Genomic DNA, 26827 nt, shown 5'->3' with positions numbered 1-26827 from the left:
TGAGGTCCATATGGCACGAATGTTGCCTGAACGTTCTGTTAAACATTATCACAATTTCAGAAGGGTTAAAACCATTAAAAATCAGTTCCCAGTGGCTTATTTTATTTTTCGAAGTTTTTTTCAAAATTTTACCCATTACGCAATAGCCCTAAAAAAATGTTATATACACCCGTCCATTTTCCTGTGACGTCACAATACAAACAAACATGGCGGAAAGAACAGCAAGATATAGCGACATTAGCTCGGATTCAGACTCGGATTTCAGGGGCTTACGCGATTCAACAGATTACGCATGTATTGAAACTGATGGTTGTAGTGTGGAGGCAGGTAGCGAAAACCAAATTGAAGAAGAAACTGAAGCTATTGAGCATTGCCAACCTTGAGACCTCCGATTTCGGGAGGTGGGGGGTGGTTAAGAGGGGAGGAGTATATTGACAGCTAGAATTCACCAAGTCAAGTATTTCATACATATTATATATATATATATATATATATATATATATATATATCTACATCCTGAAAATATGCAAACAAAACTGTGTTTAGATAATTGACACTTCAAACTTGCATAAATAAATATTCAGGAATATAACATAACTTGGCTTCTGAGAGTTTCAAAATGTAATGAATAAAATGATAAAGTTGTTGATAAACAAGCAATTATTTTAATAATTAAATATGGTCATTTTAAATGAAAGGGAATAAGCGGTAGAAAATGGATGGATGGATGGATGTTTATTTTAATGTATAATTATATGGCTGGATGTAATAAGGAGTCACAAAAAAATACAAATAAAAATACAATTAATTTTGATGTTTTTAGCAAAATATAATAAAAATGTGGGCGATAATAGGGCAACCCATTTTCCTTGTTTTTGTTTTTTTATAGAATAAACAACACAATGAAGAAGTTTCAACAGAAGGCTTATAAGCGTAGATGGGCTGCCACAACTAGGCATTTGAAGAAGCAATGCCGACAGTCAACTTTAGAATTAGAGAGTGATGATAGCGAGCAAGAGAATGACACGACAATCTTTACAACTCCAGAAACAGTGACAACCCTTCAGTACATGGATGCTGCGGAGACTGCTTCCTGCACTGCCGCGGGTGCTGACAATGCCACCTACAGTGGCCCTGATAGTGATGAGCCTGATGAAAATGATGCTGATTGGAGACTAATCGACCATCATGTCACCTTGTCATCTGATTCAGAAAATGAGAGTGATAGTGACTGCTTTGAAGATATTTTGAGGTCTGGATTATTTTATCTTCAGAATAGCTTCTGCTATTGGCCAAAGCCAAATCCTACCCACTCCAGAATCCGGAGAGCTGAGATTCCTGACAAAGAAGTCTGGGATAGGCTGCCAATTCGGGTTTTCAGGAAAACATTGACTGGTAAGGGAATATTGTCAAAGTCATATCATGTATATCTTAAACAACATAATTCATCTTGAGTCATCAGCATACTTTGAAATTTTGCAGAAGACTTTGACAAGGCCCTTCAATATGAAAAACAAGCTGAAATGTTTTCGAGCCCAGAGGAAGAAGAAATGTCAACCAAATGGAGCCACATCACCCCTGAACGTTATAGAAACGATGAGGAAGATGTGTTTGATGCTGACGGTTAGTCACTTTTCAAAGACTGTTTACTTACAATACTCAAACACTACTTAGTGGTGCGTAAATGTTATTGTCTACGTTGGTTTAGGCGAAGAGGAAATTCGGCCAAAAAAGAAGTGCAGAAAAGAGAAATTACAGATCCTCATCCAGGCACCCCCACTGCCAGTGCTCCCACCATTGAACTTTCCAAACTTCAGCGAGTACCAGACCACTTCAGCCAGTACCAGCCAATACTACACCACTCCAAGGCATCCAGGCCGACCTCACAGCCCAGCGAGAAGCAGCACTTACAGGCTCAGTCCAGACAGGAATCATGCATCCAGCTCAAGCCAGTACCAAACCACTCCAGCCAGTACGAGTCAGTACCAGACCACTCCAAGAAGCAGCAGGAATGCCCTTGAAAGTGAACGTTAGTTGGCTATTTAACTGTTGATAGGTGGTGTTAAACAGGCTGTTACAACGGGGAGTAATACGAATTACCTCTTTGACTTTTGTTGTCTTTGCAGTTTTCCAGTTAAACATGAAAGTTAAAAAAAATAGTTGAGAACCAGGGAGAAATTATGCGCATGCTGAGAGGGCTGGCAGCACAGTCTGTGGGGCCAGAAGCTGTGGATGTTCAAGATCTCATTGAGAAGCCTTTCGAGACTCTTGAGCAGCTTAAGACCTTCTGTGAACAGCTCGACACTGATCTTCTGCTCAGAAATCAGCTGGTAACTAGTTTTAATTCCCCACTGCAAAATTATCTTGCTCAGTTATCAAAAAACATGTTCTAATCAAGTACAATATTGTTGTTTATTTATTTGTATAGGTGAAAGCTCTTACTGCTCTTGGTGGGCAGAATTTGGCAGACACGGTGAGGACAATGCTGAGGAAAATTGCCACAAACAAAGTCCTGGAGCAGCTTGGTCTCCGTGGAAAGACAGGCAAAGTGGCGTTTGAGGACTTGCCCTTTTACAGAATAATAATAAGTAAGTGTTAATAATAGGTTTGCATCTTTGAACATGTTGCATGTATGCTCACAAGGTCGATCTAGCTGTTATTATTACGGTATTTATTCTAAAGGGAATTCTAAATTGTGCTGGTGATTCCAGAGGCATGCAGGGGTGTTCACAAACAGACGACCACAGCTGAAGTAGATTGTGAGCTTGGAGAGGTCCTGAAACTGGCCACTTTTCGAAAGGGAGGTTCAAAGTTTGAGGTACGGAGAATTATGATAAGATATCCCAATTTTGAATTCCATTTTATTGAAGTTCCACTGCATGTCTTTTGAATTTGCAATTATAACTACTTGCAGGAGAGGAGGAGGAATTAAGAGGAAGTGACGGCGAAGAAGGGCAAAGGGAAGTGTAAAAAGGAAATGGACAGTGAGATGAGTGACCAGGTAAATGATAAAGTAATTATGCCAATGTTTTATTTCAATTCATAAAGATCCCAGTTCTGTGTTGAATTTGCAATTATAAACACTTGCAGGAAGCGACGGCGAAGAAGGGCAAAGGGAAGTGTACAAAGAAAAGGGACAATGAGATGAGTGACCAGGTAAATGATAAAGTAATTATGCCAATGTTTTAATTCAATTCATAAAGATCCCAGTTCTGTGTTGAATTTGCAATTATAAATACTTGCAGGAAGTAAAGAAGAAGAAAACAGGGAAAGGGAAAAGAACCAAGCAAACGCTAGTGAGACCAGTGAGCATTGAGCAGGTAAACAAGGAGTAAATTATGCCATGTTTTAATTGAATTCAATTCATCTACATTCCAGTGCTGTCTTTGTTGTATTTGTGAATATCTATAATTATTTACTTCAAGGAAGAGAACCAACAAGAAGGGGCAGGAGTACACTGACGCGCACGACCAAGACCACAGCATTCCATTTCTATTCCATCCATCCATCCATTTTCTTCCACTTATCCGAGGTCGGGTCGCGGGGGCAGCAGCCTAAGCAGGGAAGCCCAGACTTCCCTCTCCCCAGCCACTTCGTCCAGCTCTTCCTGTGGGACCCCGAGGCGTTCCCAGGCCAGCCAGGAGACATAGTCTTCCCAACGTGTCCTGGGTCTTCCCCGCGGCCTCCTACCGGTCGGACGTGCCCTAAACACCTCCCTAGGGAGGCGTTCGGGTGGCATCCTGACCAGATGCCCGAACCACCTCATCTGGCTCCTCTCGATGTGGAGGAGCAGCGGCTTTACTTTGAGCTCCTCCCGGATGGCAGAACTTCCATTTCTATTGTATTATAATTATCACTAATAAAGATAACTCATATTCAAGCCATATTTCTATAATTCTACGAATATTTGTTTTTGTTCATTGTCGGAGTTATAGTTTAAAGAGTATTCATCCTACTTAGAATTGTTTGTAGCGTTTTAATCATTGTATATGTGATATATTTGTATGGCTGTTTAGCACAAGAGACTCGGACGTCAACGTGGATCTACGCAAGCTCTATTTTCCAACGCATCTACGTAAACAATATACTCAATGTACGTAACTGGGCTACGACATTTCCGGTCTGTCAACAATTGCTATCCCGCGAGAATCAAAGTATATATATTCATATATTACATTATTTGGCTATATATATTCATATATTACATTATTTAGCTAAGTTTTGGAAATAAAATAGTGAAATTATGAGCTCGGCAATAAAAACAGCATTTTTTTAAAGACGGCATGTTTGTGGACACCTAGTTGTAGTGTCGTATTTTTGCCACACAGTGTCGCTGTTGCACAAACTTGCAGTCTTTATGATGTATCGGCCATGGCAACAATAACTCATATTCAAGCCATATTTCTATAATTCTACGAATATTTTTTTTTTGTTCATTATCGGAGTTATAGTTTAAAGATTACTCATCCTACTTAGAATTGTTTGTAGCGTTTTAATCATCGTATATGTGATATATTTGTATGGCTGTTTAGCACAAGAGACTCGGACGTCAACGTGGATCTACGCAAGATTTATTTTCCAACGCATCTACGTAAACAATATACTCAATGTACGTAACTGGGCTACGACATTTCCGGTCTGTCAACAATTGCTATCCCGCGGGAATCAAAGTATATATCTTCATATATTACATTATTTGGCTAGGTTTTGGAAAGAAAATAGGGAAATTATGAGCTCGGCAATTAAAACAGCAGTTTTTTTTTTAAAGACGGCATGTTTGTGGACACCTAGTTGTAGTGTCGTATTTTTGCCACACAGTGTCGCTGTTTCACAAACTTGCAGTCTTTATGATGTATCGGCCATGGCAACAATAACTCATATTCAAGTCATATTTCTATAATTCTACGAATTATTTTTTTAGGTTCATTATCGGAGTTATAGTTTAAAGATTATTCATCCTACTTAGAATTGTTTGTAGCGTTTTAATTATCGTATATGTGATATATTTGTATGGCTGTTTAGCACAAGAGACTCGGACGTCAACGTGGATCTACGCAAGCTTTATTTTCCAACGCACCTACGTAAACAATATACTCAATGTACGTAACTGGGCTACGACATTTCCGGTCTGTCAACAATTGCTATCCCGCGAGAATCAAAGTATATATCTTCATATATTACATTATTTGGCTAAGTTTTGGAAAGAAAATAGTAAAGTTATGAGAGCGGCAATAAAAACAGCAGGTTTTTGAAAGACGGCTTGTTTGTGGACACGTAGAGTTGTAGTGTCGTGTTTTTGCCACACAGCGTCGCTGTTGCACAAACTTGCAGTCTTTATGATGTATCGGCCATGGCAACAATAACTCATATTCAAGCCTTATTTTTATATTTCTACAACTTTTTTTCAATTTTGGAGTTATAGTTTAAAGATTATTAATCATACTTAAAAAAATTTGTAGCGTTTTAATCATCGTATATATTGTTATGGCTGTTTAGCACAAGCGACTCGGACGTCAACGTGGATCTACGCAAGCTTTATTTTACAATGCATCTACGTAAACAATATACTCAATGTACGTAACTGGGCTACGACATTTCCGGTCTGTCAACAATTGCTATCCCGCGGGAATCAAAGTATATATCTTCATATATTACATTATTTGGCTAAGTTTTGGAAAGAAAATAGTGAAATTATGAGCTCGACAATAAAAACAGCAGTTTTTTTTAAAGACGGCCTGTTTACCATGAATTGATTAAAGTGGACCCCGACTTAAACAAGTTGAAAAACGTATTCGGGTGTTACCATTTAGTGGTCAATTGTACGAAATATGTACTGTACTGTAAAAATGGGACCCATTACCTCCCTGCTTGGCACCCAGCATCAAGGGTTGGAACTGGGGGTTAAATCACCAAAAATGGTTCCCGGGCGCAGCCACTGCTGCTGCTCACTGCTCCCCTCACCTCCCAAGGGGTGATCAAGGGTGATGGGTCAAATGCAGAGGATAATTTCACCACACCTAGTGTGTGTGTGACAATCATTGGTACTTCAACTTGAACTTAACTGTGCAATCTACAAAAAAAGTCTCAATCAATCAATTGTGGACACGTAGAGTTGTAATGTCGTGTTTTCGCCACACAGCGTCGCTGTTGCACAAACTTGCAGTCTTTATGATGTATCGGCCATGGCAACAATAACTCATATCCCAACCTTATCTTTATAATTCTACGAATATTTTTTTTTGTTTCATTATCGGAGTTATAGTTTAAAGATTATTCATCCTACTTAGAATTGTTTGTAGCATTTTAATCATTGTATATATTTTTATGGCTGTTTAGCACAAGAGACTCGGACGTCAACAATTGTTTTTGAAAGATGATTTGTTTGTGGACACGTAGAGTTGTAATGTCGTGTTTTCGCCACACAGTGTCGCTGTTGCACAAACTTGCAGTCTTTATGATGTATCGGCCATGGCAACAATAACTCATATTCAAGCCATATTTTTATAATTCTATAAATAATTTTTTTGTGTTCATTATCGGAGTTATAGTTTAAAGATTATACGTCATATGTATACTTGTTTGTAGAATTTTAATCATTGTATATATTTTTATGGCTGTTTAGCACAAGAGACTCGGACGTCAACAATTGTTTTTGAAAGATGACTTGTTTGTGGACACGTAGAGTTGTAATGTCGTGTTTTCGCCACACAGTGTCGCTGTTGCACAAACTTGCAGTCTTTATGATGTATCGGCCATGGCAACAATAACTCATATTCAAGCCATATTTTTATAATTCTACGAATATTTTTTTTGTTTATTATCGGAGTTATAGTTTAAAGATTATACGTCATACTTATACTTGTTTGTAGAATTTCATTGTATATATTTGTATGGCTGTTCAGCACAAGAGACTCGGACGTCAACAATTGCTTTTGAAAGATGACTTGTTTGTGGACACGTAGAGTTGTAATGTCGTGTTTTCGCCACACAGTGTCGCTGTTGCACAAACTTGCAGTCTTTATGATGTATCGGCCATGGCAACAATAACTCATATTCAAGCCATATTTTCATAATTCTACGAATATTTTTTTTGTTTATTATCGGAGTTATAGTTTAAAGATTATACGTCATATTTATACTTGTTTGTAGAATTGTAATCATTGTATATATTTCTATGGCTGTTCAGCACAAGAGACTCGGACGTCAACAATTGCTTTTGAAAGATGACTTGTTTGTGGACACGTAGAGTTGTAATGTCGTGTTTTCGCCACACAGTGTCGCTGTTGCACAAACTTGCAGTCTTTATGATGTATCGGCCATGGCAACAATAACTCATATCCCAACCTTATCTTTATAATTCTACGAGTATATATATATTTTCAATATCGGAGTTATAGGTTAAAGATTATTCGTCATACTTAGAATTGTTTGTAGCATTTTAATCATTGTATATATTTTTATGGCTGTTTAGCGCAAGAGACTCGGATGTCAACAATTGTTTTTGAAAGATGATTTGTTTGTGGACACGTAGAGTTGTAATGTCGTGTTTTCGCCACATAGTGTCGCTGTTGCACAATGTTGTGTGCTCCCTTATCGCCAGTTGGTTGGTGTCGCTGGTGCATGAAGCCCCACATTGGCGGTGCGAAACTATTAGTGAGCGGTTGTTTAAAACCGAGGGAAAAGTTGGATTGAAATAATAGTGAATGCAGATCCATCATGCTGCACAGGAGACCCTAAGGATTAGATTTTGGAAGTACACCTGGATTACTTTTAAGGCGATTTTTTTTTTTTTTAAACACTTGGTTGTTTCAAACCAGGTTTTTTTTAACCTGAGGAATTAAAGCTCAAGAAGAGGGACATGGCGAGTGAGAGGAAGCCGAGGCTTTGTGTCATGACAAAAGGGGACAAAGGCTATGGATTTCACTTGCACGGCGAAAAGGGCAAGACTGGACAGTATATCCGCAAAGTGGAGCCCGACTCGCCTGCGGAGGAGGCTGGCTTGCGCGCAGGGGACCGGGTGGTCGCCGTGAACGGTGTGAACGTGGAGAGAGAAACGCACCACCAGGTATTCAATAATAACAGTATACCTGACAGTGATGCATCACTTTTTACTCTATTTCCTATGTTTTTTTTAGTTTAATTGTATTTACACTGTGTAAATATAGTTGCCAATAATGAAGCCAACTGAAAGGAGTATACAATTGAAGGCACCCCCAAATGACAAGTATGATTTATAGGCTCATACTCACAAAGCAAATAAGCACATACAAAGTTGTCTTTCCAAACCTGTTGATCAGGGAACGCCATGTAAACATATCGAGCTGACAATCATTACTGGAAAGTGGTGTAGTGAGAACACTTGACTTAATGGCCAATGTGTGGACCTTAAGATACACTAAAGCAGAGGTCCCCAACCACCGGTCCGGGGACCGGCACCGGTCCATGACGCATTTGCTACCGGGCCGCACAGAGATATTAAATAATTTATAAACGACCGCATTTTCTCCTACTTAACTTTGGCCAGTCCCACCAGACCATACTTGCCAACCTTGAGACCTACGAATTCGGGAGTTGGGGGGCGGGGGGAGGGGTTTTTGGGGGGTTGGTGGTAGCGGGGGGGGGGTGTATATTGTAGCGTCCCGGAAGAGTTAGTGCTGCAAGGGGTTCTGGGTATTTGTTCTGTTGTGTTTATGTTGTGTTACGGTGCGGACGTTCTCCCGAAATGTGTTTGTCATTCTTGTTTGTTGTGGGTTCACAGTGGAGATGAGCGGTTTGCGGACACAACCGCGGAGTCCGCGGATTATCCGCGGGTCGGGTGGTTGAAATAAAAAAAAATTAGATTTTAAATAGATTCAGGCGGGTGGCAGTTAAACCAATTCGGAAATATATATACATAGTTAAATGTTGTTACCCACATACGAAAAACGAGCAGGCACCTGCAGCATGCCACAACAGAAGAAGAAAAAAAAAAGAGATGGCAACGCCAGCAGCAAACGTGGTACGCGACAAACTAAAAAAGGGAATACTAAAGACCAGGGGAAAAAAAGGCCAGAAAAGTTCAGCGTGGACTCGTTTTTATGAGGTTGTAAATCAGGATGATAGTAATGCTGGCTACGTGATTTGCAAGAGCTGCGACGCTGTTTATGTCTACGACCGTCACAAAACCGGGACATCTAACATGGTGCATCACATTTGTGCAAAACCCCGAACCTCCACAAACACCCTGAGCATGAGCAGTTTCGTCCGCCGTGATCCCAGAAGAGTGCCACAGGATGTTAAAACAAGGCTTACAGATGCATGTGTGAACGCAGTTGCCTGCAGCAGTTTGAGTGGCGCGAGCGCGCTTGGAGGTGCGCTCAGTGCGGCTCCCAGATGATTGCGCACTGGTGTGCGTCTGGGCCGTGACAGCGTGGCACGCATTGAATGTCTCTGCTGCATTGGATCAGTCTCCTTTCTTTAACAGGCAAAAGCTTTATAACTAATGCCTTGCATCGTCTATATTAGATATATAACAACGGGCGGGTGGCGGATGGCGGGCGGGTGCGGTTTTGATTAAATGTTAGTTCGGGTGGATGGCGGATGGTTGACGACTTTTGTAATGCGGTTGCGGATGAAATAATTGCCTATCCGCGCATCTCTAGTTCACAGTGTGGCGCATATTTGTAACAGTGTTAAAGTTGTTTATACGGCCACCCTCAGTGTGACCTGTATGGCTGTTGATCAAGTATGCCTTGCATTCACTTGTGTGTGTGTAAAAGCCGCATATACAGTATTATGTGACTGGGCCGGCACGTGACGACAGCTTGTAGAGGACGCTAAAGGCAGTGCCTTTAAGGCACGCCCCCAATATTGTTATCCGGGTGGAAATCGGGAGAAAGTCGGGAGAATGTTCGCCCCGGGAGATTTTCGGGAGGGGCACTGAAATTCAGGAGTTTCCCGGGAAAATCGGGAGGGTTGGCAAGTATGCACTAGTCACATCAATTAGCTTGTTCATAGATGTATTATACATCTCCTGATAGGAAGTCACCATTTGCTATATTTGTTACATCTTTCTTACATGGGACAATGCAAAAATAATAAACATATAACATTTAATGTGTGTAGTCAAAAGCTAGGTTCCATCTGCAGTCCGCGGCAGGTTGATGACCTAAGATCGGGAACAAAGTGACCATAGTAGTTAAAGATGGAGAAGTGCTAAATTGTCGCAAATAATAATTGTGCTGAAGGAAGAAAACACACATTTTCTTTGGCCTCGTAAGTTAAAGTGCTGGTATTATTGCACATCGACCTATTATATAAGTAGTTAGCAATAATGGATGTATTTACGCATAGAAAATTGGAGCCAAAAAGCTAACATTAGTGTATCTACATATGAAATATTGCACAAAATATGAATACATATGGAAATAGACAGACATCTATTGTAACTAATGGCAAGTATTTCTAGCTTTATTATATATCCATTTGTCCTCTTGTCCTTGAATGTGATGTATCACCTATAACTAGAAATGTCGATAAATGCTTTAAAATGTAATATCGGAAATTATCGGTATCGGTTTCAAAAAGTTTAATTTATGACTTTTTAAAACGCCGCTGTACGGAGTGATACACGGACGTACCGGTCCAATCACATAATATCTACGTTTTTTCACACACACAAGTGAATGCCATCCATACTTGGTCAACAGCCATACAGGTCACACTGAGGGTGGCCGTATAAACAACTTTAACACTGTTACAAATATGCGCCACACTGTGAACCCACACCAAACAAGAATGACAAACACATTTTTGGGAGAACATCCACACCGTAACACAACATAAACACAACAGAACAAATACCCAGAACCCCTTGCAGCACTAACTCTTCCAGGACGCTAAAATATACACCCCCCGCTACCCCATACCCCCTACCCCCTACCTTAACCCCGCCCCCCCAACCCCGCCCACCTCAACCTCCTCATGCTCTCTCAGGGAGAGCATGTCCCAAATTCCAAGCTGCTGTTTTGAGGCATGTTAAAAAAAAATAATGCACTTTGTGACTTCAATAATAAATATGGCAGTGCCATGTTGGCATTTTTTTCCATAACTTGAGTTGATTTATTTTGGAAAACCTTGTTACATTGTTTAATGCATCCAGCGGGGCATCTCAACAAAATTAGGCATAATAATGTGTTAATTCCACGACTGTATATATCGGTATAGGTTGATATCGGAATCGGTAATTAAGAGTTGGACAATATCGGCAAAAAAGCCATTATCAGACATCTCTACCTATAACCCATCAGATACTAAAGCCAAAACAAAGACTACTACTAGCAAAATGAGTACAAAACAAAAGTTTATGGAGAGCTTTTTTGCAAAGGGAAAAGGCCAGGGGCTCCCACTAATTCAACGTTATGGTGATATTTACGTTATATGCACTTATTTGCTATACATGTATTTACCCGCCACACGTGGAAGGCAGGTCCCTGGAAATAATGCTGACATTAAATCACATTCCTCCCATCCTGCAGGTGGTTTGATTTGACTTTGTGGATTATTTGGAGTCTTGCTGTTTATTTCTAGTGTGCAAGGTGGCGGTTATCATTAATAACTGGCAGGAGCTTTGTATGACATGTCTACATTCCTCCCATTCTGCAGGGGGTTTGATTTGATTTTGTGGATTATTTGGAGTCTTTTTGTTTATTTCTAGTGTGCAAGGCGGCGGTTATCATTAATAACTGGCAGAGGCTTTGTGTGACATGTCTACATTTCTCCCATCCTGCAAGTGGTTTGATTTCATTATGTGGACTATTTGTAGTATTTCTGTTTATTTCTAGTGTGCAAGGTGGTGGTTCTTATTAATAACTGGCAGGCGCTTTGTGTGACATGTCTACTTTCCTCCCATCCTGCAGGTGGTTTGATTTGATTTTGTGGATTATTTGGAGTCTTGCTGTTTATTTCTAGTGTGCAAGGTGGCAGTTATCATTAATAACTGGCAGGAGCTTTGTATGACAGGTCTACATTCCTCCCATCCTGCAGGGGGTTTGATTAGATTTTGTGGATTATTTGGAGTCTTTTTGTTTATTTCTAGTGTGCAAGGTGGCGGTTATTATTAATAACTGGCAGGAGCTTTGTGTGACACGTCTACATTCCTACCACCCTGCAGGTGGTTTGATTTGACATTGTGGATTATTTGGAGTCTTGCTGTTTATTTCTAGTGTGCAAAGTGGTGGTTATTTTTAATAACTGGCAGGAGCTTTGTATGACATGTCTACATTCCTCCCATCCTGCAGGGGGTTTGATTAGATTTTGTGGATTATTTGGAGTCTTTTTGTTTATTTCTAGTGTGCAAGGTGGCGGTTATCATTAATAACTGGCCGGAGCTTTGTATAACATGTCTACATTCCTCCCATCCTGCAGGTGGTTTGATTTGACTTTGTGGATTATTTGAAGTGTCGCTGTCTATTTTTAGCGTGCAAGGTGGCGGTTATCATTAATAACTGTCAGGAGCTTTGTATGACATGTCTACATTTCTCCCGTCCTGTAGGTGGTTTGATTTGATTTTGTGGATTATTTGGAGTCTTTCTGTTTATTTCTAGTGTGCAAGGTGGTGGTTCTTATTAATAACTGGCAGGCGCTTTGTGTGACATGTCTACTTTCCTCCCTCCTGCAGGTGGTTTGATTTGATTTTGTGGATTATTTGGAGGCTTTCTGTTTATTTCTAGTGTGCAAGGTGGCGGTTATCATTAATAACTGGCAGGAGCTTTGTATGACAGGTCTGCATTCCTCCCATCCTGCAGGTGGTTTGATTTGACTTTGTGGATTATTTGGAGTGTTGCTGTCTATTTTTAGCGTGCAAGGTGGCGGTTATCATTAATAACTGGCAGGAGCTTTGTATGACATGTCTACATTCCTCCCGTCCTGTAGGGGGTTTGATTATATTTTGTGGATTATTTGGAGTCTTTTTGTTTATTTGTAGTGTGCAAGGTGGCGGTTATCATTAATAACTGGCCAGAGCTTTGTATGACATGTCTACATTCCTCCCATCCTGCAGATGGTTTGATTTGACTTTGTGGATTTTTTGGAGTCTTGCTGTTTATTTCTAGTGTGCAAGGTGGCGGTTATCATTAATAACTGTCAGGAGCTTTGTGTGACACGTCTACATTCCTCCCATTCTGCAGGTGGTTTGATTTGATTTTGTGGATTATTTGGAGTCCTTCTGTTTATTTCTAGTGTGCAAGGTGGCGGTTATCATTAATAAATGGAGGCGCTTTGTATGACCTGTCTGTATTCCTCCCATCCTGCAGGTGGTTTGATTTGATTTTGTGGATTATTTGGAGTCTTTCTGTTTATTTCTAGTGTGCAAGGCTGCGGTTATCATTAATAACTGGCAGAAGCTTTGTGTGACATGTCTACATTCCTCCCATCGTCCAGGTGGTTTGATTTGATTTTGTGGATTATTTCGAGTCTTTCTATTTATTTATATTGTGCAAGGTAGCGGTTATCATTAATAAATGGAGGCGCTTTGTATGACATGTCTGTATTCCTCCCATCCTGCAGGTGGTTTGATTTGATTTTGTGGATTATTTGGAGTCTTTCTGTTTATTTCTAGTGTGCAAGGCGGCGGTTATCATTAATAACTGGCAGGAGCTTTGTATGACATGTCTACATTCCTCCCATCCTGCAAGTGGTTTGATTTGATTTTGTGGATTATTTGGAGTCTTTCTGTTTATTTCTAGTGTGCAAGGTGGCGGTTATCATTAATAACTGGCAGGAACTTTGTATGACATGTCTACTTTCCTCCCATCCTGCAGGTGGTTTGATTTGATTTTGTGGATTAGTTGGAGTCTTTCTGTTTATTTCTAGTGTGCAAGGTGGCGGCTATCATTAATAACTGTCAGGAGCTTTGTATGACATGTCTGCATTCCTCCCGTCCTGTAGGTGGTTTGATTTGGTTTTGTGGATTATTTGGAGTGTTGCTGTCTATTTTTAGCGTGCAAGGTGGCGGTTATCATTAATAACTGGCAGGAGCTTTGTATGACATGTCTACATTCCTCCCATCCTGCAGGTGGTTTGATTTGACTTTGTGGATTTTTTGGAGTATTGCTGTTTATTTCTAGTGTGCAAGGTGGCAGTTATCATTAATACCAGTCCTCCCATCCTGCAGGTGGTACAGCGGATCAAGGCTGTGGACAAAGTGACCAGATTACTGGTGGTGGACCAAGAGACGCACGAATGTCTCCGCAACCTGCGCCTCACGCCCACAGAGGAGATGGCCGTCCCCGGGGCGGAGCCGCCTCCCCCGTTCACTCCTCCGCCACCGCCCCAGTCCACTCCTAGCCCATCGCCTTCGGTACCGTCCTCACCTGGCAAGAAGAAGCGGGAGAACGGTTCGGTGTCGTTGCAGTCCATGTTGCAGAGGAGTCAGAGTTGTCAGGCGCAGAAGCCGACCGGGAGGATAACGTCGCCAGCGGTGAAGAAGGTAACATGTCCCTCCATAGATCCTAAACAAAAGTAACATATTTTATGGACTATAAGCCGCACCCTCTAAATTTTGAAAGAAAATAATATGTTTTTATGTATACACTATATTGCCAAAAATATTTGGCCACCCATCCAAATGATGAGAATCAGGTGTCCTAATCACAGGTGTATAAAATCAAGCACTTATGCATGGAGACTGTTTCTACAAACATTTGTGAAACAATAGGCCGCTCTCAGTGATTTCCAGCGTGGAACTGTCTTAGGATGCCACCTGTGCAACAAATCCAGTCGTGAAATTTCCTCGCTCCTAAATATTCCAAAGTCAACTTTATTATAAGAAAATGGAAGAGTTTGGGAACAACAGCAACTCAGCCACCGAGTGGTAGGCCACGTAAACTGACAGAGAGGGGTCAGCGCATAGTGCAAAGACTTTCTGCACAGTCAGTTGCCACAGAGCTCCAAACTTCATGTGACCTTCCAATTATCCCACGTACAGTACGCAGAGAGCTTCATGGAATGAATTTCCATGGCCGAGCAGCTGAATCTAAGCCATACATCACCAAGTCCAATGCAAAGCGTGGGATGCAGTGGTGTAAAGCACGTCGCCACTGGACTCTAGAGCAGTGAAGACGCCTTCTCTGGAGTGATGAATCACGCTTTTCCATCTGGCAATCTGATGGACGAGTCTGGGTTTGGAGGATGCCAGGAGAACGCTACGTTTCGGACTGCATTGTGCCGAGTGTGAAATTTGGTGGAGGGGGAATTATGGTGTGGGGTTGTTTTTCAGGAGTTGGGCCCCTTAGTTCCAGTGAAAGGAACTTTGAATGCTCCAGAATACCAAAACATTTTGGACAATTCCATGCTCCCAACCTTGTGGGAACAGTTTGGAGCGGACCCCCTTCCTCCTCCAACATGACTGTGCACCAGTGCACAAAGCAAGGTCCATAAAGACATGGACGACAGAGTCAACTTGACTGGCCTGCACAGAGTCCTGACTTGAACCCGATAGAGCACCTTTGGGATGAATTAGAACGGCCTTCTCCACCAACATCGGTGTGTGACCTCACCAATGCGCTTTTGGAAGAAAAAATTCCTACAAACACACTCCGCAACCTTGTGGACAGCCTTCCCAGAAGAGTTGAAGCTGTAATAGCTGCAAAAGGTGGACCGACATCATATTGAACCCTATGGGTTAGGAATGGGATGGCACTTCAAGTTCATATGTGAGTCAAGGCAGGTGGCCAAACACTTTTGGCAATATAGTGTAGTCCAGTGCGGCTAATGTATGACATTTAGTGGGTGAGGCTTATACATGGGTGTGAGGTATAGCCCAGAAATGACCGTAAATATCCATAATGGACTGAAAATGTTTGAATTGATTATACACTTCATAATTGATCCTCATATATATATATATATATATATATATATATATTTATATATATATATATATATATATATATATATATATGTTTGTATATAACATAACAACATATTGATGGTAGTCAACTAATGTTATGTATTGCTTAATATTGCAGAATCTGTGGTCTATTATTATTGTAGGGTTGTTGTTATTGTTGTTGCTTTGGCCTCCACTGTGCACTTACAAATACTACCATATTTGCATGTCAAGGTTATCAGAATACCTTTCTTTGGCAGCCTCCCATTAAGGTACCAACTACAGTACAGTGGTAAAACTAAACTAAAGAATAACAAATCTTACCTTCACATATGACGACATCAGATAGTATTGGTTCATACTAGGGTATTAGTATAGTACCGCGATACTAATGAATCATATTCGGTACGATACCGCCTCACTACACACCGTAGCTCACCGGCGTCAAAATGTAAACAAACGCCCCTGGTGGATCTACACCTGATATCCACTGTAATGATACCAAGTACAGTAGCATATCTAGATATTTTTTTGGCATCACAACATCTTTTTTCATTTAAAAAAAATATATATTATGTTTATAAACTCAGGAAATATGTCCCTGGACACATGAGGACTTTGAATATGACCAATGTATGATCCTGTAACGACTTGGTATCGGATTGATACCCAAATTTGTGGTATCATCCAAAACTAATGTAAAGCATCCAAACAACAGAAGAATAAGTGATTATTACATTTGAACAGAAGTGTAGATAGAACATGTTAAAAGAGAAAGTAAGCAGATATTAACAGTGAATTAAAGGGGAACATTATCACCAGACCTATGTAAGCGTCAATATATACCTTGATGTTGCAGAAAAAAGACCATATATTTTTTTAACCGATTTCCGAACTCTAAATGGGTGAATTTTTGGCGAATTAAACGCCTTTCTAATATTTGCTCTCGGAGCGATGACGTCACAACGTGACGTCGCATCGGGAATCAATCCGCCATTTTCTCAAACACCGAGTCAAATCAGCTCTGTTATTTTCCGTTTTTTTCGACGGTTTTCCGTACCTTGGAGACATCATGCCTTGTCGGTGTGTTGTCGGAGGGTGTAACAACGCGAACAGGGACGGATTCAAGTTGCACCAGTGGCCCAAAGATGCGAAAGTGGCAAGAAATTGGACGTTTGTTCCGCACACTTTACCGACGAAAGCTATGCTACGACAGAGATGGCAAGAATGTGTGGATATCCTGCGACACTCAAAGCAGATGCATTTCCAACGATAAAGTCAAAGAAATCTGCCGCCAGACCCCCATTGAATCTGCCGGAGTGTGTGAGCAATTCAGGGACAAAGGACCTCGGTAGCACGGCAAGCAATGGCGGCAGTTTGTTCCCGCAGACGAGCGAGCTAAACCCCCTGGATGTCTTGGCTCACACTGTCCCTTATGCCACCGAAGATGATCAAGAGAAGAATATCGACCCTAGCTTCCCTGGCCTGCTGACATCAACTCCAAAACTGGACGGATCAGCTTTCAGGAAAAGAGAGCGGATGAGGGTATGTCTACAGAATATATTAATTGATGAAAATTGGGCTGTCTGCACTCTCAAAGTGCATGTTGTTGCCAAATGTATTTAATATGCTGTAAACCTAGTTCATAGTTGTTAGTTTCCTTTAATGCCAAACAAACACATACCAATCGTTGGTTAGAAGGCGATCGCCGAATTCGTCCTCGCTTTCTCCCGTGTCGCTGGCTGTCGTGTCGTTTTCGTCGGTTTCGCTTGCATACGGTTCAAACCGATATGGCTCAATAGCTTCAGTTTTCGTTTTCGCTACCTGCCTCCACACTACAACCATCCGTTTCAATACATTCGTAATCTGTTGAATCGCTTAAACCGCTGAAATCCGAGTCTGAATCCGAGCTAATGTCGCTATAGCTTGCTGTTCTTTCCGCCATGTTTGTTTGTGTTGGCTTCACTATGTGACGTCACAGGAAAATGGACGGGTGGTTAAAATCAGGCACTTTGAAGCTTTTTTTAGGGATATTGCGTGAGGGGTAAAATTTTGAAAAAAACTTCGAAAAATATAATAAGCCACTGGGAACTGATTTTTAATGGTTTTAACAATTCTGAAATTGTGATAATGTTCCCCTTTAACAAGTAGATAAATAATTAATTTTCTACCACTCTTTATAATGTTAACAAAATAGATAAATGGCACAATATGTTACTGCATATGTCAGCAGACTAAATTAGGAGTCTTTGTTTGTTTACCTACTACTAAAATACATGTTGTCTAGTATGTTCACTATTTTATTTAAGGACAAACTTGCAATAAGAAACATATGTTTAATGTACCCTAAGATTTTTTGTTAAAAATAAAGCCAATAATGCCATTTTTTGTGGTACCCTTTATTTAGAAAAGTACCGGAAAGTACCGAAAAGTATCGAAATAATTTTGATACCGGTACCAAAATATTGGTATCGGGACAACACTAGTACATACCTTCATCTTTTCAGGTTATATACAGCATCAGTGCTTGTATAAATGTGTCTGCTAAATGTGTCCCCAGGCTAGGAAGGCTTTTTTTTTTTTTTTTGCTAAAAACCTTCCAGATGTTTTAGAAAAGGTCAAAAAAAAAAAAAAACTTACAACTGCATGACCTTTTTAGGAACAAAATTCTGGCGGCGACTCTGCAAAACAGGAAAGCCACAAAAACATTCAGGGATATTTTCACAATGTTGCATGTTAATCACTTCGACTTGTATTTCATAGCAGTGTCATGGCAGGGGGACGCACACAGAACACTTATGCAGTTTCATTGTTCCTATTCTGGAGCCAGAAAGCGGCTCTCTGCTCTTACACAACATGTGTTCTCACTTAGCCTTTCAACAAAAGCACGCCAATCAGTTGTATATATATGTGTGTGTGTGTGTGTGTGTGTGTGTGTGTGTGTGTGTGTGTATGTCCTTGTATTTCTACCCTTCTTGAGACATCAACAAGGAAAAGTAGCTTCCATATGAGGACCGGTGAACAAGTGATGACATAAATCATGATGCCAATAGGAAAACCATTGCATCTAATGAGAATGTCTCATTTGCACTACCTGGTGGAGAAATATACCAAAATTAAAGTGGTCCCAAAAAGGAGGGATTTTTCAAATTGACTGTGTGTCAGTTTTAAAAGTGCTCCTCTGGTCAACATATGAAATAACAAGTGTGTGTAAAAATTTGAAGTGCTCCCCCTCTGGCCAACACATGTCACAACAAGTGTGTGTAAGAAATTGAAATGCGCCCCCTTTGGCCTAAATTAATAAAACAAATAAAATAAATATGTACATAGAAGCATACTGTAATAACTTGAAATAAATAATGACTATTAAAAATCAATTACAAAGAAAAAATTCAAAAAAATTAATGAACTTAAAGCAGTCTTTTTCTCACAATGTGTCGACTTTTTTCTTATAAAATTGGGAACAATTTCTCCTGTTCTTTCTGTTTCTGTAATTTTGCAATATTTTCTCCTAAAATTATTACTTTTTCACGTAAAATGATGACTTTTTACTGTAAAATGGTGACATTTGTCATATAAAATTCAGACTTTTATCACAATATTGCCAAGTTTTTTGGTGTTTTTGTAAAATCGTGACATTTTTTGAGTAAAATTATGACTTTTGTCATAATTTTGCCAACTGGAATTCCGATTATTATTGTAATATTGCCAAAATGTTAACGTTTTCTTATAAAAGTGTCGAGTAAAATTACGACTCTTTTCCTAAAATTGCCAAAATTGTAAGATTTTCTTGTAAAATTGCGACTGTTATTGAGTAAAATTCCAACTTTTATCATAATATTGCACAAATGGTCAGTTTTTCTCGCAACATTTTGACTTGCGTTGAGTAAAATTACGACTTTTATTATAATACTGCCAAAATTCTAAGTTTTTCTTGTGAAATTGTGACCTTTTTCTTGGTCCCAAAAATATGAAATAACAAGTGTGTGTAAAAATTTGAAGTGCTCCCCCTCTGGTCAACATATGTAATAACAAGTGTGTGTCCATCCATCCATCCAAATTGAAATGCGCCCCCTTTGGCCCAAATCAATAAAACAAATACTATAAATATGTATATAGAGACATACTGTAATAACTTGAAGCAAATAATGAAGATTAAAAATCAATTACAAACAAAAAATTCAAAAAAATTAATGAATTTAAAGCATGTGTCGACTTTTTTCTTCTAAAATTGGAAACAATTTCTCATATTCTTTCTGTTTCTGTAATATTGCAATATTTTCTCGTAAAATTATTACTTTTTCAAGTAGAATTATTACTTTTTAATGCAAAATGGTGACATTTGTCATATAAAATTCAGACTTTTATCACAATGTTGCCAATTTTTTTGGTGTTCTTGTAAAATAGTGAAATTTTTAGAGTAAAATTATGACTTGTCTTAATTTTGCCAACTGGAATTCCGATTATTATTATAATATTGCCAAAATTTTAACGTTTTCTTATAAAATTGTGACTTTTGTCGAGTAAAATTATGACTCTTTTCCTAAAATTGCCAAAATTGTAAGATTTTCTTGTAAAATTGCGACTGTTATTGAGTAAAATTCCAACTTTTATCATAATATTGCACAAATGGTCAGTTTTTCTCGTAACATTTTGACTTGCGTTGAGTAAAATTACGACTTGTATTATAATACTGCCAAAATTTTAAGTTTTTCTTGTGAAATTATGACCTTTTTCTTGGTCCCAAAAATATGAAATAACAAGTGTGTGTAAAAATTGGAAGTGCTCCCCCTCTGGTCAACATATGTAATAACAAGTGTGTGTAAGAAATTGAAATGCGCCCTCTTTGGCCCAAATTAATAAAACAAATACAATAAATATGTATATAGAGACATACTGTAATAACTTGAAGCAAATAATGAAGATTAAAAATCAATTACAAACAAAAAATTCAAAAAAATTAATGAATTTAAAGCATGTGTCGACTTTTTTCTTCTAAAATTGGAAACAATTTCTCATATTCTTTCTTTTTTCTGTAATATTGCAATATTTTCTCGTAAAATTATTACTTTTTCAAGTAGAATGATTACTTTTTAATGCAAAATGGTGACATTTGTCATATAAAATTCAGACTTTTATCACAATGTTGCCAATTTTTTTGGTGTTCTTGTAAAATAGTGAAATTTTTTGAGAAAAATTATGACTTTTGTCATCATTTTGCCAAGTATAATTCCGATTATTATTATAATATTGCCAAAATTTTAACGTTTTCTTATAAAATTGTGACTTTTGTCGAGTAAAATTACGACTCTTTTCATAAAATTGCCAAAATTGTAAGATTTTCTTGTAAAATTGCGACTGTTATTGAGTAAAATTCCGACTTCTATCATAATATTGCACAAATTTTCAGTTTTTCTTGAAAAATGTTGACTTGAGTTCAGTAAAATTACGACTTTTGTCATAATTTTGCAGAGTGAAATTCCGATTATTATTATAATATTGCCAACATTTTTACGTTTTCTTATAAAACTGTGAAATTTGTCGAGTAAAATTACGACTCTTTTCATAAAATTGCCAAAATTGTAAGATTTTCTTGTAAAATTGCGACTGTTATTGAGTAAAATCCCAACTTTTATCATAATATTGCACAAATGTTCAGTTTTTCTCGTAACATTTTGACTTGCGTTGAGTAAAATTACGACTTGCATTATAATACTGCCAAAATTCTAAGTTTTTCTTGTGAAATTGTGACCTTTTTCTTGGTCCCAAAAATATGAAATAACAAGTGTGTGTAAAAATTTGAAGTGCTCCCCCTCTGGTCAACATATGTACTAACAAGTATGTGTAAGAAATTGAAATGCGCCCCCTTTGGCCTAAATTAATAAAACAAATAAAATAAATATGTACATAGAGACATACTGTAATAACTTGAAGCAAATAATGAAGATTAAAAATAAATTACAAACAAAAAATTCAAAAAAATTAATGAATTTAAAGCATGTGTCGACTTTTTTCTTCTAAAATTGGAAACAATTTCTCATATTCTTTCTGTTTCTGTAATTTTGCAATATTTTCTCGTAAAATTATTACTTTTTCAAGTATAATTATTACTTTTTAATGCAAAATGGTGACATTTGTCATATAAAATTCCGACTTTTATCACAATATCGCCAATTTTTTTGGTGTTCCTGTAAAATAGTGAAATTTTGTGAGTAAAAGTATGACTTTTGTCATCATTTTGCCAAGTGGAATTCCGATTATTATTATAATATTGCCAACATTTTAACGTTTTCTTATAAAATTGTGATTTTTGTCGAGTAAAATTACGACTCTTTTCATAAAATTGCCAAAATTGTAAGATTTTCTTGTAAAATTGCGACTGTCATTGAGTACAATTTTGACTTCTATCATAATATTGCACAAATTTTCAGTTTTTCTTGAAAAATGTTGACTTGAGTTCAGTAAAATTACGACTTTTGTCATAATTTTGCCGACTGAAATTCCGATTATTATTATAATATTGCCAACATTTTTACGTTTTCTTATAAATCTGTGAAATTTGTCGAGTAAAATTACAACTCTTTTCATAAAATTGCCAAAATTGTAAGATTTTCTTGTAAAATTGCGACTGTTATTGAGTAAAATTCCAACTTTTATTATACTATTGCACAAATGTTCAGTTTTTCTCGTAACATTTTGACTTGCGTTGAGTAAAATTACGACTTGTATTATAATACTGCTAAAATTCTAAGTTTTTCTTGTGAAATTCCAACTCATTTTTCACAACAAGCTTTTGTATATTTGCATAGTATGTATATATTATTAATGTTGTAAATACAAATCTTTATATATCTAGAAAGGGTGGTCCTAAAGAGGTAGGCATTTTTCGGAGGTCTCAAGAAGGTAACAAATACAAGAGAGTGTGTGTGTGTGTGTGTGTGTGTGTGTGTGTGTGTGTGTGTGTGTGTGTGTGTGTGTGTGTGTGTGTGTGTGTGTGTGCGTGACCATTGGGAGAAATCCCAGCGAGTCAGCTTGGGGGAATTCTTAATGAATTCTTCTTTTGTGTCATGCTTTAACTCAAAGGAAAGCTGGAAAACGACAACAAGCAGCTCAATTGACTTTAGGTCCTCCACTTTTTATTATCGGACACGCAGGCCAGGGTTTTATGCTGATGCAGCACATTACGACGAGTGTGAAGTCGTCACTCGTCCGTGCGGCTTACCACAGCGTGATAGTATAAAACTAGAAAAGCGCATTGATTACAGAGTTGGCTTGGAATGCAAGACTTCCACTAACTAGTTAGTTAGCTTGAGGAAGTGGGGCCCCCTCTCACATGGGGGGGAAACATAGTATGTGCGTGGTAGTTGAGTCATGCTTTGTGGGGGATAAGTTGATGTTTGTATCGCTACTTTTCAGTGCACGATTGCACACAATGTTAATTCAATAACAAACGTTGTATCTATATGGATAAAAAGACAATTACAATGGCAATGTAGTCCATGCATCAATGTTTTGTGGATATAGTAAGGGTGTAACGGTACACAAAAATATTGGTTCGGTACGTACCTCGGTTTAGAGGTCACGGTTCGGTTCATTTTCGGTACAGTAACAAAACAAAATATACATTTTTTGGTTATTTATTTACCAAATTTGTAAACAATGGCTTTATCCTTTTAACATTGGGAACACTATAATAATTCTGCCCATGTTAATAAATATTAAACTGCCTCAAGTTGTTGCTAAGATTAAATAAAATGACAAAACTTTTCTTCTACATCTAAAAAGTGCAACATTAAACAATTTCAAGTCAACTCATCATGCTTAATTTATTACAGCATTTGGGAAGCCTGTAGTTGATTTTTATTATGTAAATGTTATATTTGTATTGTTGCGTGGATTCAGACTCTTGGATTCAGACTCCGTACAACAAAATAGTTTTAACAATATTCCTGTGGGTAAGAAGTTATAACTAAATTGTTGTAAGTTTGTAAATTTAACTCGAAAATAGCCATTTTGCACATCGATAGTAGTTTAGTAAATCAATTTGGAATATGGAGGAATTGTTGCGTTTTGGACCAGTTGTTCCTCCCAGGGAATTCAAGTCACAAGTCGCTCCCAAGCTTTTTACGACACTTAAAGCTGAGTTGAAAAACCACCAGAGACAGAATAGGTATTTTGTTGTATATTTTCAAAGTTTTGCAAATATACTTTTTGAGACCAGTCCAGCATAGAACATTCTATCGCCCCGCCAAAATGGTCTGTCCTCCCAACCCCAAAACCCTCTCTCTTCTCCCCTCTCCCTAGTCATAACAAATGCTAGTCAAAACACATTCCATAGAACTCAAGGTTAACACACACAGTTTACTTGCAGAGAAACAGAAAGAGAATAAATGGAAAACACGAGCTGTTTTCAAATATGACTATGTAAGAAAATAAGTAACACTAAAATTCGGATATATGTAAATATCTGCCTCCGACAGTATCAACATGTGATAGCAGGGACCCTGCCATTCAAAACTAGGCTGCTGCATTACTAATGATTAATGTAACTATAGCTGAAAAAATACTACAATAGCAATAGGAGAGACTATTCATCCCTGAACACCATGGAGTTCATGTAGGCTTAATGATGCACTTACATTATTATATCAACTATCAGAGACAGAAACTCTTCATTTAACATAATGTCATTTTTGCTGCTTCAACACAGCTCAATCAACACAGAAAAAGGTCAAGTGAAATAACAGACAGACAGGGCTTTGCTGTCCGTAACACACACGCACACACACACCGCAAAATGAGCTAACGTTACGTTCGAATTAGCCTTCACCTCAAGCCAGGACTGCGAGCGAGCTGAGCTGCAGTTTATATTTCTAGAAGGTCTCATAGTGATGTTACTAGTAGTTGACTGGGAGGTGTTTATTATAATTGGGGAGAGTCCGCTGCCTGATGCTTACCTGCTAAACGCTAAGCACTGACTACATGCCCTCTGAATACGCACTGCTGATTGGCTGTTACCGCTCTGTTTGTAACCAATCAGATGGTTGTGTGGGTGGGACAATGTTGGGTGCTGTGTAGAAGTCTGACAGAGACAGAGGCAGAAGGAAGCTTGTTAAGACTTTAGCTTAGGCGGCTACTTTATATGTCCGTGTGGAAACTCGTTCGGTACACCTCCGAACCGAACCTCCCGTAACGAAACGGTTCAATACAAATACACGTACCGTTACACCCCTAGTATAGAGTATGCTTAAAATGTTAGTCAAAAGTAACATTTTGCTGTTAAAACTTGGCATGGAGTTAAAGAGACAAGAGTAATTGTAAAATGCTCTAAAAACGGCTACTAAACACTTCAATAAAAATTTAAGAACACCACCAAAGTCTAGCTCTGTTACCGATAATGGATAACAAATAAATGTCAAAAAATGATTGAACGATTGAATCGCCAGACTTGATTGATCTTGTTTGATTTTGTAGAACAAAATCAGATAACAGACATGACACAAAACTATAATCAATTCAAATGGAAACTATTTGGCTTTAAGAAACACTAAAGTAAACAAGAAGATAAATTGTGGTCATTTCATTTTTAGGTCACGCAGAGTGAAAACTTAATGGAATTTTATGAAATATCCATCCACCCATCCATCTTCTTCCGCTTATCCGAGGTCGGGTCGCGGGGGAAGCAGCCTAAGCAGGGAAGCCCAGACTTCCCTCTCTCCAGCCACTTCGTCCAGCTCTTCCTGTGGGACCCCGAGGCGTTCCCAGGCCAGCCGGGAGACATAGTCTTCCCAACGTGTCCTGGGTCTTCCCCGCGGCCTCCTACCGGTCGGACGTGCCCTAAACACCTCCCTAGGGAGGCGTTCGGGTGGCATCCTGACCAGATGCCCGAACCACCTCATCTGGCTCCTCTCGATGTGGAGGAGCAGCGGCTTTACTTTGAGCTCCCCCCTGATGGCAGAGCTTTTCACCCTATCTCTAAGGGAGAACCCCGCCACCCGGCGGAGGAAACTCATTTCGGCCGTTTGTACCCGTGATCTTGTCCTTTCGGTCATAACCCAAAGCTCATGACCATAGGTGAGGATGGGAAGGTAGATCGACAGGTAAATTGAGAGCTTTGCCTTCCGGCTCAGCTCCTTCTTCACCACAACGGATCGATACAGCGTCCGCATTACTGAATACGCCGCACCGATCCGCCTGTCGATCTCACGATCCACTCTTCCCTCACTCGTGAACAAGACTCCGAGGTACTTGAACTCCTCCACTTGGGGCAAGATCTCCTCCCCAACCCGGAGATGGCACTCCACCCTTTTCCGGGCGAGAACCATGGACTCGGACTTGGAGGTGCTGATTCTCATCCCAGTCGCTTCACACTCAGCTACGAACCGATCCAGTGAGAGCTGAAGATCCTGGCCAGATGAAGCCATCAGGACCACATCATCTGCAAAAAGCAGAGACCTAATCCTGCAGCCACCAAACCAGATCCCCTCAACGCCTTGACTGCGGCTAGAAATTCTGTCCATAAAAGTTATGAACAGAATCGGTGACAAAGGGCAGCCTTGGCGGAGTCCAACCCTCACTGGAAACGTGCCCGACTTACTGCCGGCAATGCGGACCAAGCTCTGGCACTGATCATACAGGGAGCGGACTGCCACAATCAGACAGTCCGATACCCCATACTCTCTGAGCACTCCCCACAGGACTTCCCGAGGGACACGGTCGAATGCCTTCTCCAAGTCCACAAAACACATGTAGACTGGTTGGGCAAACTCCCATGCACCCTCAAGGACTCTGCCAAGAGTATAGAGCTGGTCCACAGTTCCACGACCAGGACGAAAACCACACTGTTCCTCCTGAATCCGAGGTTCGACTATCCGGCGTAGCCTCCTCTCCAGTACACCTGAATAGACCTTACCGGGAAGGCTGAGGAGTGTGATCCCACGATATTTAGAACACACCCTC

General features: G+C 39.3%; 2 protein-coding genes and 1 long non-coding RNA gene across 3 annotated transcripts in view; all 3 read left to right on the top strand.

Annotated features, from left to right (window-relative positions):
• Positions 1 to 912: 912 nt before the first annotated feature.
• LOC133615092 (uncharacterized) lies at positions 913 to 2818 on the top strand. Its single transcript, XM_061973442.2, has 6 exons — positions 913 to 1395; positions 1483 to 1623; positions 1709 to 2029; positions 2127 to 2330; positions 2429 to 2588; positions 2712 to 2818. The coding sequence occupies exons 1-4, from the start codon at positions 1071 to 1073 to the stop codon at positions 2162 to 2164; spliced, it is 825 nt and encodes a 274-aa protein (XP_061829426.2). The 5' UTR covers positions 913 to 1070; the 3' UTR covers positions 2165 to 2330; positions 2429 to 2588; positions 2712 to 2818.
• A 145-nt stretch (positions 2819 to 2963) lies between these two features.
• Positions 2964 to 3501, top strand: LOC140679730 (uncharacterized). The gene is made up of 4 exons (XR_012051101.1): positions 2964 to 3001; positions 3091 to 3156; positions 3246 to 3320; positions 3426 to 3501. It is a non-coding gene; the product is annotated as an uncharacterized lncRNA (long non-coding RNA).
• A 4031-nt stretch (positions 3502 to 7532) lies between these two features.
• Positions 7533 to 26827, top strand: part of LOC133615571 (Na(+)/H(+) exchange regulatory cofactor NHE-RF2) — a 74772-nt gene continuing 55477 nt past the window's right edge. The window contains exons 1-2 of the mRNA XM_061974262.2: positions 7533 to 8065; positions 14153 to 14467. Coding sequence (XP_061830246.1) covers positions 7859 to 8065; positions 14153 to 14467 — 522 coding nt within the window. The 5' untranslated portion in view covers positions 7533 to 7858. The remainder of the gene's footprint in view (positions 8066 to 14152; positions 14468 to 26827) is intronic.

Source organism: Nerophis lumbriciformis, linkage group LG22, assembly GCF_033978685.3.
Source record: "Nerophis lumbriciformis linkage group LG22, RoL_Nlum_v2.1, whole genome shotgun sequence".
Classification (NCBI taxonomy): domain Eukaryota; kingdom Metazoa; phylum Chordata; class Actinopteri; order Syngnathiformes; family Syngnathidae; genus Nerophis; species Nerophis lumbriciformis.
This window is presented reverse-complemented; position numbering and strand designations above follow the sequence as displayed.